General features: G+C 37.9%; 1 protein-coding gene across 1 annotated transcript in view; it reads right to left on the bottom strand.

Annotated features, from left to right (window-relative positions):
- LOC126192144 (telomerase-binding protein EST1A) overlaps positions 1–16,834 on the bottom strand; it is a 340,857-nt gene that overhangs the window by 22,243 nt on the left and 301,780 nt on the right. Inside the window, exons 15-21 of the mRNA XM_049932583.1 lie at positions 12,270–12,484; positions 10,978–11,051; positions 7,553–7,650; positions 7,317–7,420; positions 7,032–7,202; positions 6,754–6,942; positions 817–979 (exon numbers count right to left, since the gene is read on the bottom strand). Coding sequence (XP_049788540.1) covers positions 817–979; positions 6,754–6,942; positions 7,032–7,202; positions 7,317–7,420; positions 7,553–7,650; positions 10,978–11,051; positions 12,270–12,484 — 1,014 coding nt within the window. The remainder of the gene's footprint in view (positions 1–816; positions 980–6,753; positions 6,943–7,031; positions 7,203–7,316; positions 7,421–7,552; positions 7,651–10,977; positions 11,052–12,269; positions 12,485–16,834) is intronic.

Raw genomic sequence — 16,834 nt, 5'->3', positions numbered from 1 at the left:
TAGTTCTTATCTCTCAGTATTTCCTTCTTTTGCTGTAACTTGTCCATTCCCACTTTCCTCCCGCACGCCCTATCCCTGAGAGCGTTAATTCTTAACTGAATTACTGATTATTCTTCCTCTTAATTCCTGTTTCCTTCTCACTCTGTCATAATGTCTGGAAAAACGCTATCTTTGTCCTTCTACTTCACCAATTCATCTTTGTCTCCGCTTGTCCTCATAACAGGTGGATTTCACTCATCCTGGGGTCTGAGTGATCTGGTCATCCTTTTTAATGACCCCAACATCTCTCTCTCTCCTCCCTGAGGAATGACTATTAATTCTCAAAGATAGGATAATATCACACATTTTTATATGTGCCTACAAGAGTGGTGATTAGATTTATTAACAAGGCCTATATTTTTAAAAGAAACCATTACATTTATTTGACAGCTTAATGATTGGTATATTTTCATTTTCCTTTGAAGCCCAAGAAACTTCAGAGGCATCTGCACAAAAACATTGTATCATGAAAGATTAACTTTCAAATGGTTCAAATGGCTCTAAGCACTATGGAACTTAACATCTGTGGTCATCAGTCCCCTAGACTTAGAACTACTTAAACCTAACTAACCTAAGGACATCACACATATCCATGCCTGAGGCAGGATTCGAACCTGCGACCGTAGCAGCAGCGCGGTTCCAGACGGAAGTGCCTAGAACCGCTCAGCCACAGTGGCCAGCGATTAACTTTCAAGTCCTGAGATATGGAATGTACAATCAATCTCATAATGCAATATTGACAATTATTCAAAATCAAATATAAAATTCTGCACTTACCAACCAATGGTATCATTAACATGTACAGATGCTTTAGATTAGACATTGTCTGTGCAATTTTCTGCAGTAAGGGCAAGTAGTCAATAAAGCAGTTAGTGTCAGGAACCAGATAATGTGGCTTCACTTCTATTTCCACCAGTACCACAGCATCCCGCAATATTGCCTAAAACAATAGAGTATATCAGATGAAAATACGACCTTTCATTTCATTGCACACAGTTAATTCTGGATTTGCAATAGGAGATCGCATATGACCTGTAGTTCAAAATATCTTCAACAGTGCATTCCAAATTAATAAGGGGATAATCATGTTCTTGTGCTTCTTTATCTAACTTCAAGTTAATGAATGAAGTTAACAAATGAAGAAATTAGCACTTTTTCTGCAATTTTCATTCATTAATCTCACGTAAGGTAATATTTTATGGCAACTCATGTACTAAAAATAAGGGATGCTTTACATAACTGCATTTTACTATAATAATATGTATTACTCATATGAACACCTTGTACATATCTTAAAGAATTAATGATTTAACTACAGCTTCAGAAAACCAATACTGTTCAAGTATTATGAGAAGGAAAATTGCCACTCACCAAATAGCTGAGATGCTGAGTCGCAGATAGGCGCAACAAAAAAAGACTCTCACAATTAAAGCTTTCGACCATTAAGGCCTTCGTCAACAATGGGCGCGCACACACACACATTCATGCAAATGCAACTTACACACACGACTGCAGTCTCAGGCAACTGAAACCACACTGCAGTGTGTTTTTGTTGTGCCTATCTGTGACCCAGCATCTCCCCTATTTGGTGAATGTCAACTTTCCTTCTCATAATACTGAGATTTTCCATTGTTCAATACTGTATAAGTGAATTTATTAAAAGTAATATTACATTTCGTAAACAACTATGTCAACTAAGTCTGTAACTGCCTTCATTAGAATTCAATAGAGATTCTTTGGCTCAAGTAGGGTTATAGGATAATTATGCCATGTCAAAAAGTTTCTACCAATGTCTAGTGGATGAATAGCTACCAGGTAGCAAAATTAACTTCAAAAGAGAAGTGATAAATGTTTCTTCTTGAAAACTTTTATCCCATACAATTATTTTCATTTAGGAACTTTCAATAAATATTTCAAGTAAGAATGACAAGACTGCTGCTACTGTTAAAACTATTTTCAATTATTTATTAGTCTCATAAGGTCATCAGTAAAGAGGCAGTAAAACACTAATAAACTGTTATATATACTGTCTCATACCATATCGTTATGCTGGTACGATACTGCACACAAATGATTTACAGAACATGGTACCACCTATCTTTGGCTAAAAACCTTTGGTTGCTGAGGAAAACATTTTTATGTATAATAATTTAATATAGAGGACATCTTACATCTACCTTTGGAGCCGAGGTCATGCACAGGTTTAATTTTAGGACAGAGGAAGAGGGGGGGGACCAGAGCTAGCATTTCAACCGGGCACCAGATCCAATGTTGGGAAGAGAGTGGCAAGTAAGCAGCAAGTTACTTTGGCTGCCAACTATGGGACTGCATACTGTGTCCCAATCTTTTCATAAGTGTCTACAACTCATGAACTGCAGCTGGACTGAATCCAACGGTATTCAGACTGCAACTATAGTCACAAAAATGCACAGATACTCAACAATAATATACATTTCTACAAGAGCCTATTTACAACATAAATATAACTGCATAGAACACAGGGCCACAGCACAACAAATGAAACACAACCTTCTACAACTGATAAGGCTGCTACAGCTTCACAGTGCTGTTTATTTTCAAGATTGGCAACAAATGATGAACCATGTGCACCATTATCCTGAAGTTCTCCGACTTCTGCCAATTCGGCACCAGGGAGCCAAAAGGACAATGCACTTTGTCATTCTGTTTGCTCTGATTGTTAATGTTGTAACAATAGTAAATTGCAGCAATCTGTAATGGATGTAAATCATATGTGTGACTGCTGAGGAATGTGGATCTACAAGTTTGGGGTTCACAATAAGATCACACAGACAATACAACACTACTAGTAATCTTCACAATAATGACAGTATCTCCAGCATTAGGAGACAAAACAAACACAATGATGCCTAACACCACAGTCTCATGTCCATCAGCAATGATTTAAATAGCAGTAATGAAAGTCTACAGCATTAACAATCAATGAAATGCTAATTTTAAGTTAATGGTGATCCTTAAAGCATAGTCCACAAACATTTGTGTGCAGGATGAAAATTTGGTATCACAGAAGAGAACAGTTGTGCGTAGTGTCAGATTAACAATAAATTAAAGAACACCAATAAACAATGCTTAACTTTTGTGGGATTGAATTAAGAAAGGTTTCACACATTGGAACTGCAAGTTCTTCAGCATGTGCAAGAGAAATGCAATGAAGGCTCTACTTGAAATGTATCCATATGGAGGCACTGAACATAAAGACGAATTTCCCAGCTGCATCCAGTGGGTAATTCAAATAAAATACAGGCCGGTGTGTAAGAGCAATGAAGTGATAGGCCTTACATATTGACCAAGACAACAGCAGTTCAGCTACTTCCCACTGCATCTAATGATGAGCTTATTGCTGTATTAAGTTCTGGCAATGAAACTGTCTCCATATGTGGTTCTTCACAAGAAAACCATATCAAAAGAAAAGCTATCTTTAGATGCCAAGAAAGGGATAGCCCACTAATGACTTCATGCTGGAGTGGTTGGAAGTGTTCTTGGGATAGAGTATAGGGCTATTTGCTTAACAGAAGTAGAATGTTGGTGCTGTACGTTTTCAGCAGGTACCTAACCAATGTTGCAAAGAAAACACAGACCACTTTCCAGATCTAATCTTCTTGGTGGATTAACAACAGGGGCTACTGTGCCTGCCACCGTGGGTGTGGTTTTTAGGCTGTTTCCCAAATCCAACTACATGAATACCAAGCTGGTAACCCATGTCAGACTTCAGTTTCAAGATTCACAAACATTTTCAAAACATTCTCATCAATTCACATCAGTAACACTAGACACAGATAGATGGGGTATACAAATTTCGTCCTGGTACGGAAGGAGGCAGTGAGTGGAAGGGCATCCGGCTATTCCCTACAACAAATAGTGCCAAATCTAGAAGAAGAAGAAGAAGATAGAGATGTGGAGATACCTGTTAAGGCTCACGGTCAACAGCTTTATAATAGGTGGCTTCTACAAGACCATGCCCTCCTTCCAAGTTATAGAAACCATGTTGGGGCTGTGGATCCTAATGTCTGGAGCAAAACTTCAAGTTAGTCTATAGTGAAAGGATGCAAGGGAATGTGGGTCGGCCGTGAGGCATGTCGAGATAGACCGAACATTTGAAATAACACTGTGTCCCAGATGGCGCCGTGGTTAACGCACCTGCCTAGAAAGCAGATCACAGGTTCGGATCTCGGATCAGTATACATGTCCCTCATTGCTGCTGATTCCACATAATATCTCTATGCAGCTGACAGCAGTAATACCCTTCCTTTCTCACCCCCTCCACCCTCAATTTACATATAATGCAAAAAGCATCACATATCATATGCCATTGACAGATTAGGGGACAAAATAGCAATAAGCTTAGAAATGAAGTTAATACTGGTGGTGGTGATGAAGAATAAAACATACCAGACTAGTGGCTTAGAAAGTGTAAAAAAGGGAAAAAAATTGAAGAGTATGTGAAGATAAATACACTTTTAAACTATGCATGTTCATTTATCTTCTTCTATTAGCAAAATATAAAGGATCAACAATATGCTTAAGTTTCGAATAGGTAGTGTTAATTTGTATCAATAAAACAGTTTGTAATTTTGTCTAGTAGAATCTGTTAAAAATAAAACATTCTCAAGGAACCTCTTCAAATGAGGTCGTCTTACATTTAGGGTAATCTTATAGCTGGGTAAATACGACGTATTGTACACTGCAGCCACATTACAGTCAACAGTGAATGATATTTGCTTCCTTCAATAACCACTTTCTCCAATTACGTTAACAGAAGCTGCACACGGGAAACTACCGTTTGTTTCTCTTTGTACGTGACCCTGCCTCCCTCTATACTCTGCCAGCTGAATGTGAAAATGACAACTTTAGTTAGAAAAATATTGTTACCATTTTCAAACATTACCTAGAGTGAAAATTGTTAAATTTATTCAATAATTGTTTATTCTTTGCTTTATTGTCAGAATAGATTATTGTCTCAAGTCTCACAGTACTGCAGTACAAAACCTGTAAGGTGACTGAAACACACCTCTCAAGACTCTCTTCAATTACACAACTAGCTCCAAAAGTGACAAGATAACTGTCTGTGCCACCAGCACTGGAAGAGAATATGATCGTAACATATTCTTAACTTGGGTCAAAAGGGTACTATGCAAGAGGGCTTTTTTTTTTATAATAAAGTTACAGCTACACATCAGATAATGGATACTAAAAAATCCCTTATTCATAAGGTCTTTCCTTATGGTTAATGATACTGTCTTACAAGTTGACGTTACCGTATTTACTTGAATGTAAGTCCCACTTTTTTTCTGGCTTTTGCAATCCAAAAAACTGCCTGTGGCTTAGAAGAAGTGGAAGTTCTGAAAAATGTTGGTAGGTGTTGCCACAGCTAATTGGTACCATCGAATTTATGTAGCGCTACACAGGCATGCTTTGCAGGCACAAAGATAGATACTGGTGCCAAAACCTCTGCGTCAGTAAATAAATTAAAAGAAAAGGTAGAAGAATGTAAACATTATGCCATGTATTCTTTCGTGTTTGCGCTGTCTCATTTAAAGAAAACAGCAAACGCGGAAGAATATACATATCATGTCATGTTTATATTCATACTATTCTTATGCTAAGTCAGAAATGAAGCACGGCAACTGACTAGATTGTCAAATCTAAGATGACTAATTTCTGTGCAGAATGTAATGTACTAGAGGCGTCTGCAAAGATTTTCAAACGGAGAAAATTTTTCGCTGATCTCTCGTTCAGACCATCTCCTATTATATGCAGTCTATTATTAGGTTCTTGTTGATCATTATCAAAGAAAGCTGCAGTGAAAGGAACAACAAATAGCAGTCTCTTGCCATTGTTTCGCTTATGAGACAATTCCTCTCATTTTTTTATTGTATGCCGCGGTAGCGCGCACAAAAGCAAGCCATACCTTGAGGCGACAGGTCGTAAACACTCATCATCAGAATGCGACAAACAATGCATGACACAGTACAATAATGCATTTTCAGCTTAGAGTGGCATAAACACCAATAACAAAGAGAATGGCACTTATCAGATCAAAGCAAAATAAGCAATCGATTCAAACCAGACGAAGCACGTGAAAAAGGGAGGGTACCTGTATAAATACGGATGGAGCGCTTGACACATAGAAATGGCTACTTGGTAAAGCTTAACTGTTAAGCTTACGAATCGAACCAAACTACTATAGCTGTATCTTCATCCATTCGACCTCAACTGCGTCTCAAGTCACAATGGACCAACTTTGTTTCGGTTTGGAGGGGCGATCTAAAACTTTTATCTCCCCTTAAATTTCGAGTCTCAAATTTCAGGTGAGGCTTAGATTCTGGGGAAATTTTTTTTCCCTTGATTTCGAGTTTCATTTTTCAGGTGCGGCTTAGTTTCGAGTGCGGCTTAGCTTCGAGTAAATACGGTAGTCAGCAGAACTGTAGTTATCAGTTCTGGCCTAAGAGCAAGCAAGTTTTGTAAGCTTCACAATGCATTGTGTATTCATGCAGTAATATAGGGCTCTTTTTTTCATTCGGTATGCTTTTCCTGACCCAGGGTTCTGAATGACTTTCGCTTAGCTCTCCCCACTTCCAAAAGCAAGGGGTGTGGAGCATGGAAGGGGAAGTTGAGTGGGTGAGGAAGAGGGAGAGCACCAATGTAAGCAGCCTGAAAAGTATACGAGGTACACACCTGAACATACTGGCGATACTGCTGCTGACTGTAAGAATCCCTCTCTAGTTGCTCTTTGCGATTCAGCAAGTTCCTCATATCTTGACTCACGCTATTCAATGATACATCTGAGTCACCAGTAGCTGCAGCAGCCCCATCTTCATCATCCTCGTCATCACTGAAGCTTTCCATTCGCAAGTCAGGTGTCAGCTACAAGTCAAATTAGTTGCATTAAAATCCAGAGGAATTTTACCATGGGCTTACAGTAAAAGTAACGTCACCTGATCGAGGTAACTCACCTGCGCCCCAGTCAATAGGGTACCAGAACCCAATGTGTCTACAACGGACACATATTCACTGGTTTCCCCATCGATCTTCTGAAGCTTCAGTACAGGAGGATCAACACCACAGAGAAACTCTGAGCCAAAGAATACTATTCTCTGAATCCTAAGCACAACTTGTGCCATTTCCTGCAAAAACAATTTATTTAACATTGTTAAATCAAAAATTAAAATTTCTGTATTATACACCAAGAAGTAACTTCGAGAACATATCAGGTCTCGATTACAGAAATACAAGCTCACCATGTCCGTGTCATTGGGAGTATAATAGTTCTCAGGTACATTGTACATTAAAGGAGTGAAGCCACTTAAGGTAGCATCTTCAGGAAGTTTCACCATTTCATACCCTTGAGAGCAAAAAAATGTACACAGATTAGACTCCGAAGTACTGCCACAATTAAGAATGGCTACAGAAAACTAGGATCAAAGATAACCATTAGTGGAGATATATGGATGCTAAAACCAATGCAGTGTCTTACCTTCACATGGGTTCTGTACAAGCTCAACATGTGGAAGCCTCAAACGTTCTAACATGTTGACTAGTGTTGCTACTCTGCTCCAAGCATCACCCCCTGGGCTGCAATACACAGAAAAAATTTATCACCTGCATATTATGTATCTCCAAAAAAGTGGACATCATCACTGTCTAACTTGACACTGAATATGCCAGTTGTGTGTTAATGAGAAGCCTCTTTTCCGTTCCTTTGCATAAGAATATAATGTTGAGAGAACAGGCTGATTTGTGGGTGCAAAAAACCACCAGTTTATTGTACAGGAAACTCAAGTACCCTTTTGTCTGTTACAAAAGTGTAATTCAAACAATTTCTAAAACAGTTTTTTAGAGGCTAGATATCATTCCAATGCCTTGAAAGTAGGAAATTTAACCTGTAATTATGAAATACTTCCGAAAATTTTACGATTTTTTTGCCACTGATAATCACTATAGAATGCAAACTATTATGTCCTACCAGAAATAAACCAAATCCAGTAAAGTCATTCCAAACTAAAACTAACACACAGCACACACATTCTGTGCAATCTAACCAGCAACAACACAAAAAGAACTACTAAAGCTCTAATTTTTAGATCACTTCCCAAGGCCTTAAATCCAAACTGAAGAATCACTGTCATACAAACTGATCAGACTTCTTTTCACACTATTTATAATATTTCATATAACTTTACTTAGGGCATCAGAATATTTACATTATAACCATAGTCCCTAAGCTTTTAGGTGTCACTGACAAAATTACATAAGCAAAATCAGTGCCAAATTTATCAATAAATGACAATTTGTTTACAGCTACATCTAAATGACTACTCTGTGATTTGCACTTTATGTGCTTGGTTCATGAAACCACTTTCAGGCTATTTCTCTATGGTTTCATTACCGGAAGCAAATGAGAAAGACAAATACGTAAATCTTCCTGTGGAAGCTCTGATTTCTCTTATTTTATTGTGATTGTTGTTTCTCGCTATACAGGTGGGAGTTAACAAAACCATTTTCACAGTCAGAGGAGATAGTTGGTAACTGTAATTTTATGAAAAGATTTGCCTGCACCAAAAAATGCCTTTGTTTTAATGATTACCACCCCAGGTCACATATTGTACCTATTTTGTGAGAGTGCAAATATGAGCTGTCTTCCTTTGAACTTTTTCGATGTTCTCAGTCAGTCCTATCTGGAAGTGATACCATACCACAGCAACCAGAAGAGGACATATAAGCAAAGTGCAGGCAGTCTCTCTGATAGATTTGGTGCATCTTCTTCTAAGTGTTCTACCAATGAAATGGTTCACATTTCCCACAGATTTATCTATGTGACTGTTCCAATTTTTAAATTGTTCGTGCTTGTAATCCCTAGATATTTAGTTGAACTAACATCCTTTAGATTTGTATAATTTATCCTGTAACTGGAATATAATATTGCCCACTAAACTGTAAATGACAGCATCATCCATGGACAATTCAAGAGAGCTGCTGAAATTGTCTCGTAAATCATTTCCACAGATTATAAACAGCAGAGGTCCTACAACACTTCCTTGGGGAATGCCAGATATCACTTCTGTTTCACTCTATTACTTTCCATCAATTACTACGAACTGTGACCTTTCTGACAGGAAATCGTTAAATCCAGTTGCACAACTGAGGTGATGGTCGGTAGGCACGCAATTTGATTACAAGTCGCTACTTTCTTACAAACTTCGCTGATATGGAAGGTAAGGCTCTTTTAAGGAAAACTGTACAAGCCAAACACTGCAATGATTCACCAAGAAAGTCTTTGTTCTGAAATAGTTGGAACATGTACTAAATGCACTGTCAGTGTAGCACTTCCCGGCTTACTGGTATCACTGTAAAAGCACAACTGAGCTGATGCTGACTTTTTAAGTAGAGTGAAGGTGATTCATTTGCTTAAAAAGTGTGGGGTAATGATGCGCTTACTGAATTGCCGTCTTTCCGAAAACATTAAGGTAGTGAAAGAAACATCGACCTTTACCATGCCAAATGAATTACCTTCCAACTCATTAACCATCTTCAGCATTTACTACTGTGCCCTTGTGCTAACATAGAAACACTTTTTTGCGGAGTTGGTTGGGGAGAGATACTATTATGTTATGATCAGGAAAGACAATTGGCTATTCAACTTAAATCTCTGTCATGATAAGTTTCATCACATGATATTTTTTTTCCCCAGTACACCATATTCATTTAGCCTCAGCTCCAAAAAATTAGTGCACTTCAGTCAGTAGAAAAGAAAAAAAACAGCCTAAAGGTTGACATTTTTATGTCACCTAATGTTATTCTGTAAAGGAATTAGTGGTATCCCCATGTAATCAAAATATTTCTATAATTATAGCAAAGGAATGAATGTAAGCAGAAAAAAATCAGGAAGATTACATTCAACGTATTATGTTTAGCTTTATATCTCATTACATTAATATTAACAGTTAAAAATTCTGAAATACTTCCAATCTGTCAAGTACTTCTCTGTGCATCATATACATAGTAACGTCCAAGGACAGTTTCTAAGCCATGAAGTAAAGGACTGTGATTTTTACTCACTACTCCCATAAATGCACTAATTATTCCTGGCATAGTCTCAATTCACGTCAATGTATTTTGTACAATAATTTTTCAGTGCACAGATTCAAACCCGATAATGCGATTTTGTGGCTGCATCAAACCCTTTCATTCAACTCAAACCGTTTCGTAAATACAAATTTCTATAAACGTGCTGAGTCAGCAAGTGCAGTCTCTGGAGAATAATTGAACGTTCATATTTCAAATACTTCTAGATTCCCATCTTATGACCTGTTTGCAGCTACAAACACGGATTACAATAACCCTCAAGCACACTGTCTTGTGCATATTTAAAATTTTACGTAAGCTTTATTCTCTGTTTCAATGAACAATGTCAAATGATCTCTTCTTTAAATGGTCCAAATGGCTCTGAGCACTATGGGACTCAACATCTTAGGTCATAAGTCCCCTAGAACTTAGAACTACTTAAACCTAACTAACCTAAGGACATCACACACACCCATGCCCGAGGCAGGATTCGAACCTGCGACCGTAGCAGTCCCGCGGTTCCGGACTGCAGCGCCAGAACCGCTAGACCACCGCGGCCGGCTGTCTCTTCTTTAACATCACACTCAAACAACTACAGTATTACTACTATTGCTGGTCACAAATCTATAAAAGGAGGATCTGTCATCTATGATCACATAGCTTGTCGGAAAATTACACACAGGGGAAGGGGGCTCTGAAGATGAAAAAAGATAAAATGGTAAAACTTCGTACAGGAGTTGCCTCCTCCCTCCTCCTCTTCTTCTTTACCAAATAAAAATCATGCTGTCTTTATCACATCAGATGCAACTGTGCATAATCTGTTGGTTGTACACTTACCCAACTCGATAGTCAGAGCAACATGGTGGAGGGTTCCACACTGCACTATGGCACAGCAGCCAGTCACACCAGACCTACAGAAACATAACAGATCAGATATATAGCTGAGATTACAAAACTTTCAGAAAATGAAAAACTAAAGCTGGTAGATGAGTTTCGACATTTGGGCAGTACAGTAGCTGATAGGGGAAAAACTATATATGATCTAATATGCAACCTGGCAAAAGAATTTTTGAAAAAGAAAACTTATTCACAACAAATATAAATTCAAGTGTTAGGAAGGCTTCCTCTGAAGGTACTTGTCTGAGACAGAAATTATGGTACTTGTGTTGTTACAACGGATAAGCCATTCTGTTTGTATACAAGGAATAGAAGGAAGGTTAACACGAATGAAAGAGTTAATCTGTGGTGTAAAATAAGTGGAACTTTATCCAAATACATTGATGTACAAGGAGATGTAACTGTATATTATCATTCTTAATAAAGTTTTTAATTCCTTGTACAGAAATAAAACACTTCATGCAAGAAGAGCATATAAGCTTTTAAAACTTAGTGCTACAGAAGGGTGCTGAAGATTAGGTGGGTTGATCAAATAACTTATGGGGAGGTATCAAACTGAGTCAGAGAGAAAAGGAATTTGTGGCACAATTTGACTAAAAGAAGGGATCGGTTGGTAGGACACATCTTAAGACAACAAAGCATTGTCAGTTTGGTGATGGAGGGAAGTGTGGATGGTTAAAACTGTACAGAAAAACAGTAAGCAGGTTCAAATGGATGTAAGTTGCAGCAGATATGCAGAAATGAAGAGGTCTGCATGGGGATAGACTAGTGTGAAGAGCTGCATCATACCAGTCTTCAGACTGAAGACCACAACAAAGCTTGCCTTTGGCATGCTGAAATATAAGGACCTTAAATTTGACACTTCAGCTGTACATTAATCTCAAGACACTTCTACACAGCAAAAGTAATCTAACATTCACTCTAACACAAAAAAATAACTCTTCAAAAACTATCAGAATGGATCTGAAAACTTACTGAAATTGACTGAAAATGATGATTTCCATATTCATCAAGCATATGATTGAAAAATTTAGTGACTACACTGAAACTGAACGGAATCTTACACTGTGTGTGTGTGTGTGTGTGTGTGTGTGTGTGTGTGTGTGTGTGTGTGTGCGTGGTGGGGGGGAAATTGGTGATCAACGTATTATCAGCCCTTCGAGTCAGCAAATGCAGAAACTGTAATAGCTGCTTATTTCCACCAATGTCCTCATCAAGAACTGAAGACTGACCTTCACAGCAGGCAACAAGATCTGTAAGTCCTCACTGGAGACAAGTCGGCTAGCGCCACCACCAACAGTACCAGCACCAGCACCAGCACCACCCGCACCATCCACATCTCGCAGAAGGTCAATGCATTTCTCTAGTATGAGGCTAAACATTTCCAGTGATACAACCAGTGCACTCTCTTGTACAGCTGGTCGATAGCCTGGCTCCAACTGGGAATCTGTGAAAGAGAATGCTTAAGTTGGAGAATTCTGATTAAACAAACTTTGGTTTATCATATCCTGTCCACTCACCTACATCTAAACATTCTTAAAAATGAAACTGTTAATATGTGGCATGATCATCAGATGAGATTAGAAACTGGATTACATTATCCAGAGTAATAATACAGTCAAATATCTATATTAATAACAAATCTGTAAAACCATTATGTCTTTCTGTCTGTGAACACTCTAATCTCTAGAACTACTACACGAATTTTGATGGGGTTTTTGCAGATAACTTTGGATAGTTTGGAATGCCATATAGGCTTTAGCTCATAAAAATCACGGAAAAAATGTGATTTAAATTTTTACTAAAACTTTCTTGTCTGTGTGTCTGTCTGTCTGAATGTTCTAATCTCCAAAACTAATAGATGGATTTTTATGGGGTTCCACCTGGTAACTTCCGTGTAGCTATGGGCACCTTATAGTAGCATTTTATCAAAATCAGGTCACAAAAGAAGAAAAAACATTTATACACATTATAAAAATGTATGTATTATGTTCCACATGTCCACCAAATGGTTAAGAATCACTTACCTATGAAAGGGATGGGGGGTAAGAAAGAAGTGCAGACCACAATATGAAAATATCCAGATTTTTTCCCTCCAATATTTGAGAATAAGAGCACTCGGTGACTCGCAAAAAACGTTACACATAATTTCAAATCTTTGCAAAACTTTTTCTTATCGACCCCCCCCCCCCCCCCAATATAACGGTGAAAGGAAAAAAAGTTAAAATCACTTTACACTTTCGCAGCTCACACAGTAAAACTGCTGCATCAGGCACAATATCATGAAGTTTACATACTGCTTCTTTGCTACTAACTTTCACAACACATTTAGCAGACAGTATCCCCATATGCTGCTGACTGTACCTACAAAATTATATCGTTGTATGAAACAGTTCACTGGAGGTATTAGGGAAGGAGGAGATGTACAGAGAGAGAGGGGGGGAGGAGACATTAGACAACGAAAGGAAAGAAGATACGGACAGGAGAGTAGAGGAGGTATGGACGGAGAGGGCTGAGGAGGAGATGGGCAAAGAAGGGGTGAGCAGCAGATGGACATAGAGCAGGGGATGGAGGAGGTGAACAGAGAAAAGGGGGAGAAGGAAATGGAAAGAGAGGGGGCTGAGGAGATGGACTAATACATAGCCAGGCAATGCTAGTACCCACCAAGACAGAAGCATAACTCATCAACTTGAAATATTAATTATAAAAAACATACATAGATAATTTATAACAACTCATACACAAGGTCACTCCCGTTCCCCTTCCGAGATGACTCATAATGGGCAAAGGTGTTTCACCGTATTCTCATAAAATGTTGGTATCACCTGCTGCTCTGGTTGAGAGTTCAAAAGCCTCACAACATGCTTCCTCTGTTACATCATGCCCCTCAAATTGATTCTTATCACACGAGATGATAAATTTTTCTTATGCACATAATGAAATATGTTTCAGAGACATCATCTACAACTATGTGCTTACTCTACAAGTAATGTTTGAGGGGCATGTAAACCAAGCACTGGTATCATTTCTTACGACTTTTGGTCCACTTGCATATGGTGTGTGAGATGAACATGTGTCTGTAAGACCTCAAATTTCTCTAACCTTTCTGTTGTGGCCACTGTACAATAATATGCGGGAGGCTGTAATATAAATCCAACTAATCTTAGAATATAGTTTTTTTGAGGAACTTTGGGTATGAATTGCTGAAACATCCATCCTTTTTTTGGAATATCAGTAACTCTTTTCACTGCACCATAATGGGTTTGTTTTTGAGCATATTCTAATGGGTTTTGTTGAGTGTATCTTTGAAATACTTGGCTCGCGGAAAAAGGCATATGACATATCATACAACTCATCTTGGAATGATCTCACTCTCTTCCACTAATCTTACATGGAAAGACTCACAGTGATGACACTTCACAATTAAAGTTTGTAACACCTTTCACAGCAAAGCCACTTTTCTAAAAATTATTCTTCTTAACTTAGCATCCATTGTTTACTAGCAAATGCATTTATTGCAACTTTAATTAGTAATTTATTAGGAATGCATATTATGTACTGCAATCAAAAAGTGTACAATTATTTTGTGAGTTTAACTTCATTAAATTGTATTATTTACATTCAGATGTAGCAGGTAATATTTACACCTCCACATGTTGTGTAATGCTTTGTTACTGTAAAAGAGATATAGTCCCAAAACTTCCTAGAAGCAATGAAACATCAAAGCAAGAAATGAAGCATCAATTAAACCTAGAAATGAAACTCAATCAAACCAGTGAGTGAAAGCTGTTCACACTGCACCACTTACCCAAGTATTTTTTGACAAGAAAATGGGATTCTTCTCACTGGTGGATTTCATAAGAAGCCACACAAATCTGTAGAGTCACATTCATGAAAAAATGGATGAAAAGAGGCCTGCTCTGTACAAGTAAAAATATTTTAGCAATGGAAAAATTGAGGAACTTTGGGTATGAACTGCTGAAACATCCATCCTAGATACACTACTTGCCAACTGCACAGCCCAGTTATGGAAATCTGTGACTTGAAAATGTTTTGAGTCCTGTGAAGAGGTTACAGGAGCCACAGATGGGTATTTTGCAAATCTCGATGAAGATACAATGGACAAAGTCGACTTCCCTACGAAGGAGACTGCAATGAAAAATATGTGACTCTTATACTTTAAAAAACAAAAATATTACACATTTACATAAATCATGATTAGATATGATCTTATCACACTTTCCTGAGATATAAAGCTGTCATATCCACCCAAATGTTGGATTAATATCATGGAGGGACCTACAGTTAACGTAGACTTGCAACCATGGTGCAACTCTGCATTTTTCACACAACTTATTCTTGTCTGCGCTATGAAATACTGTACCACAAGAATATTACCAAAGCATAGAATAGTGCATTGTCGTAAATATATATATTTTAAATTATGTACAAAACACAAGTTCCCTCCTCCCCCACTCCCCCCAAATCAAGATATAACCATCATATCTCACCAGGTGAATTACTTAGTAGCACTAATGGAAGCAGAGATGCAAAATTTTTGGAGATCAGATTATAAACATCAAAATCCTCAAAATAATATCCTTTCAAATTAGAAGGGCTCATAAAATTACATAGGGCAGGAAAGGGTTAATATACATTGCCAGAGGTGAAAGAATCGATGGATGAAATAAGTGATAAGTAACAGATAAATATCCTAGGACTGACTAAGGATCGAACCCTAGCTCGTTGGATCCATAATCTGGCACTTGACCAATGAACCTCTTCCTCAAATATAACCATTGTCAACACACTTATGACAATCTCTGCCCACTGACGACAACATTACTGAAGTCTGTGTTTCGGTCATACCAAATGTACTAATATAACTGACCCTTCATTATAAAAGGATTTATTTTGTTAACTAAGAGATAATATGTAACTATATCAAGTGTTTTTTGGGCATGCATGAACTGAGGTGCCATCACATATAGCCTTACTAGCTTGTGAATAATTAAACAAGAAGTACACAGGTAATTCAACATCACCAATATATGTCTGTCTGTGGATCTGCACACCTGTTCTATGCTCTTTATCAGTCACATGTGATCTTACACTGCTCCAATGACTTTCAATAAAAAACTGTTGCAAAAGGGGCCAGTTTTGTTTTGGTCATCACTCTTACAAACGGTGTTTTTCAGAGATACTTTGTTAAAAATCAGACATGTGATTTGATGCTGCCTGCACAACAAGAGCCACATTTGCCCACAGTTTTAAGGTATCAAATGAGGAACTGTATGGTTTTGGTTAAAGATCGATACAATAACAAATCATAGAAGGAACAGATGTTGAAACTGTGGAGTCAACTGAGGCACGAAAAGACACAGAACACTTTTTAAAGAAGCAGACAGAAAAAAGGAATAAAGATTTCGATGAAAGTGGAACAACACAAGAAGGAACAACATTGGTGAAGAATGAAAGAAGTGTGGACTCCAAAGGAAACTGTAGCTGAAAACCATGTAACAGAAACTGTGCTGATTTGCAATACCCTCCGTAAGAGTTATTCGAGGAAGGGAGGAATCATAAATGACCAAATGTGGAATAACAAGATCAAGAACAAGTCCTGGTTGAACACTACGGTTCTTAAATTAGTATTGGTAACTTCTACTTCAAGTAATTTTGACGAGTCTCTCGGTACTACAATCATACTGCGCGATTTAAATGGGATTTTGGTGGCCTTTTGCCAACAGATGCAATTGACGGAATTTCTGAAACACAAACCAAATAAAGTTTCGTATCA

The sequence above is a fragment of the Schistocerca nitens genome, chromosome 1 (genome assembly GCF_023898315.1).
Source record: "Schistocerca nitens isolate TAMUIC-IGC-003100 chromosome 1, iqSchNite1.1, whole genome shotgun sequence".
NCBI classification, from domain to species: domain Eukaryota; kingdom Metazoa; phylum Arthropoda; class Insecta; order Orthoptera; family Acrididae; genus Schistocerca; species Schistocerca nitens.
The sequence above is the reverse complement of the archived record's forward strand: the minus strand, read 5'-3'. Positions and strand labels throughout refer to the sequence as shown.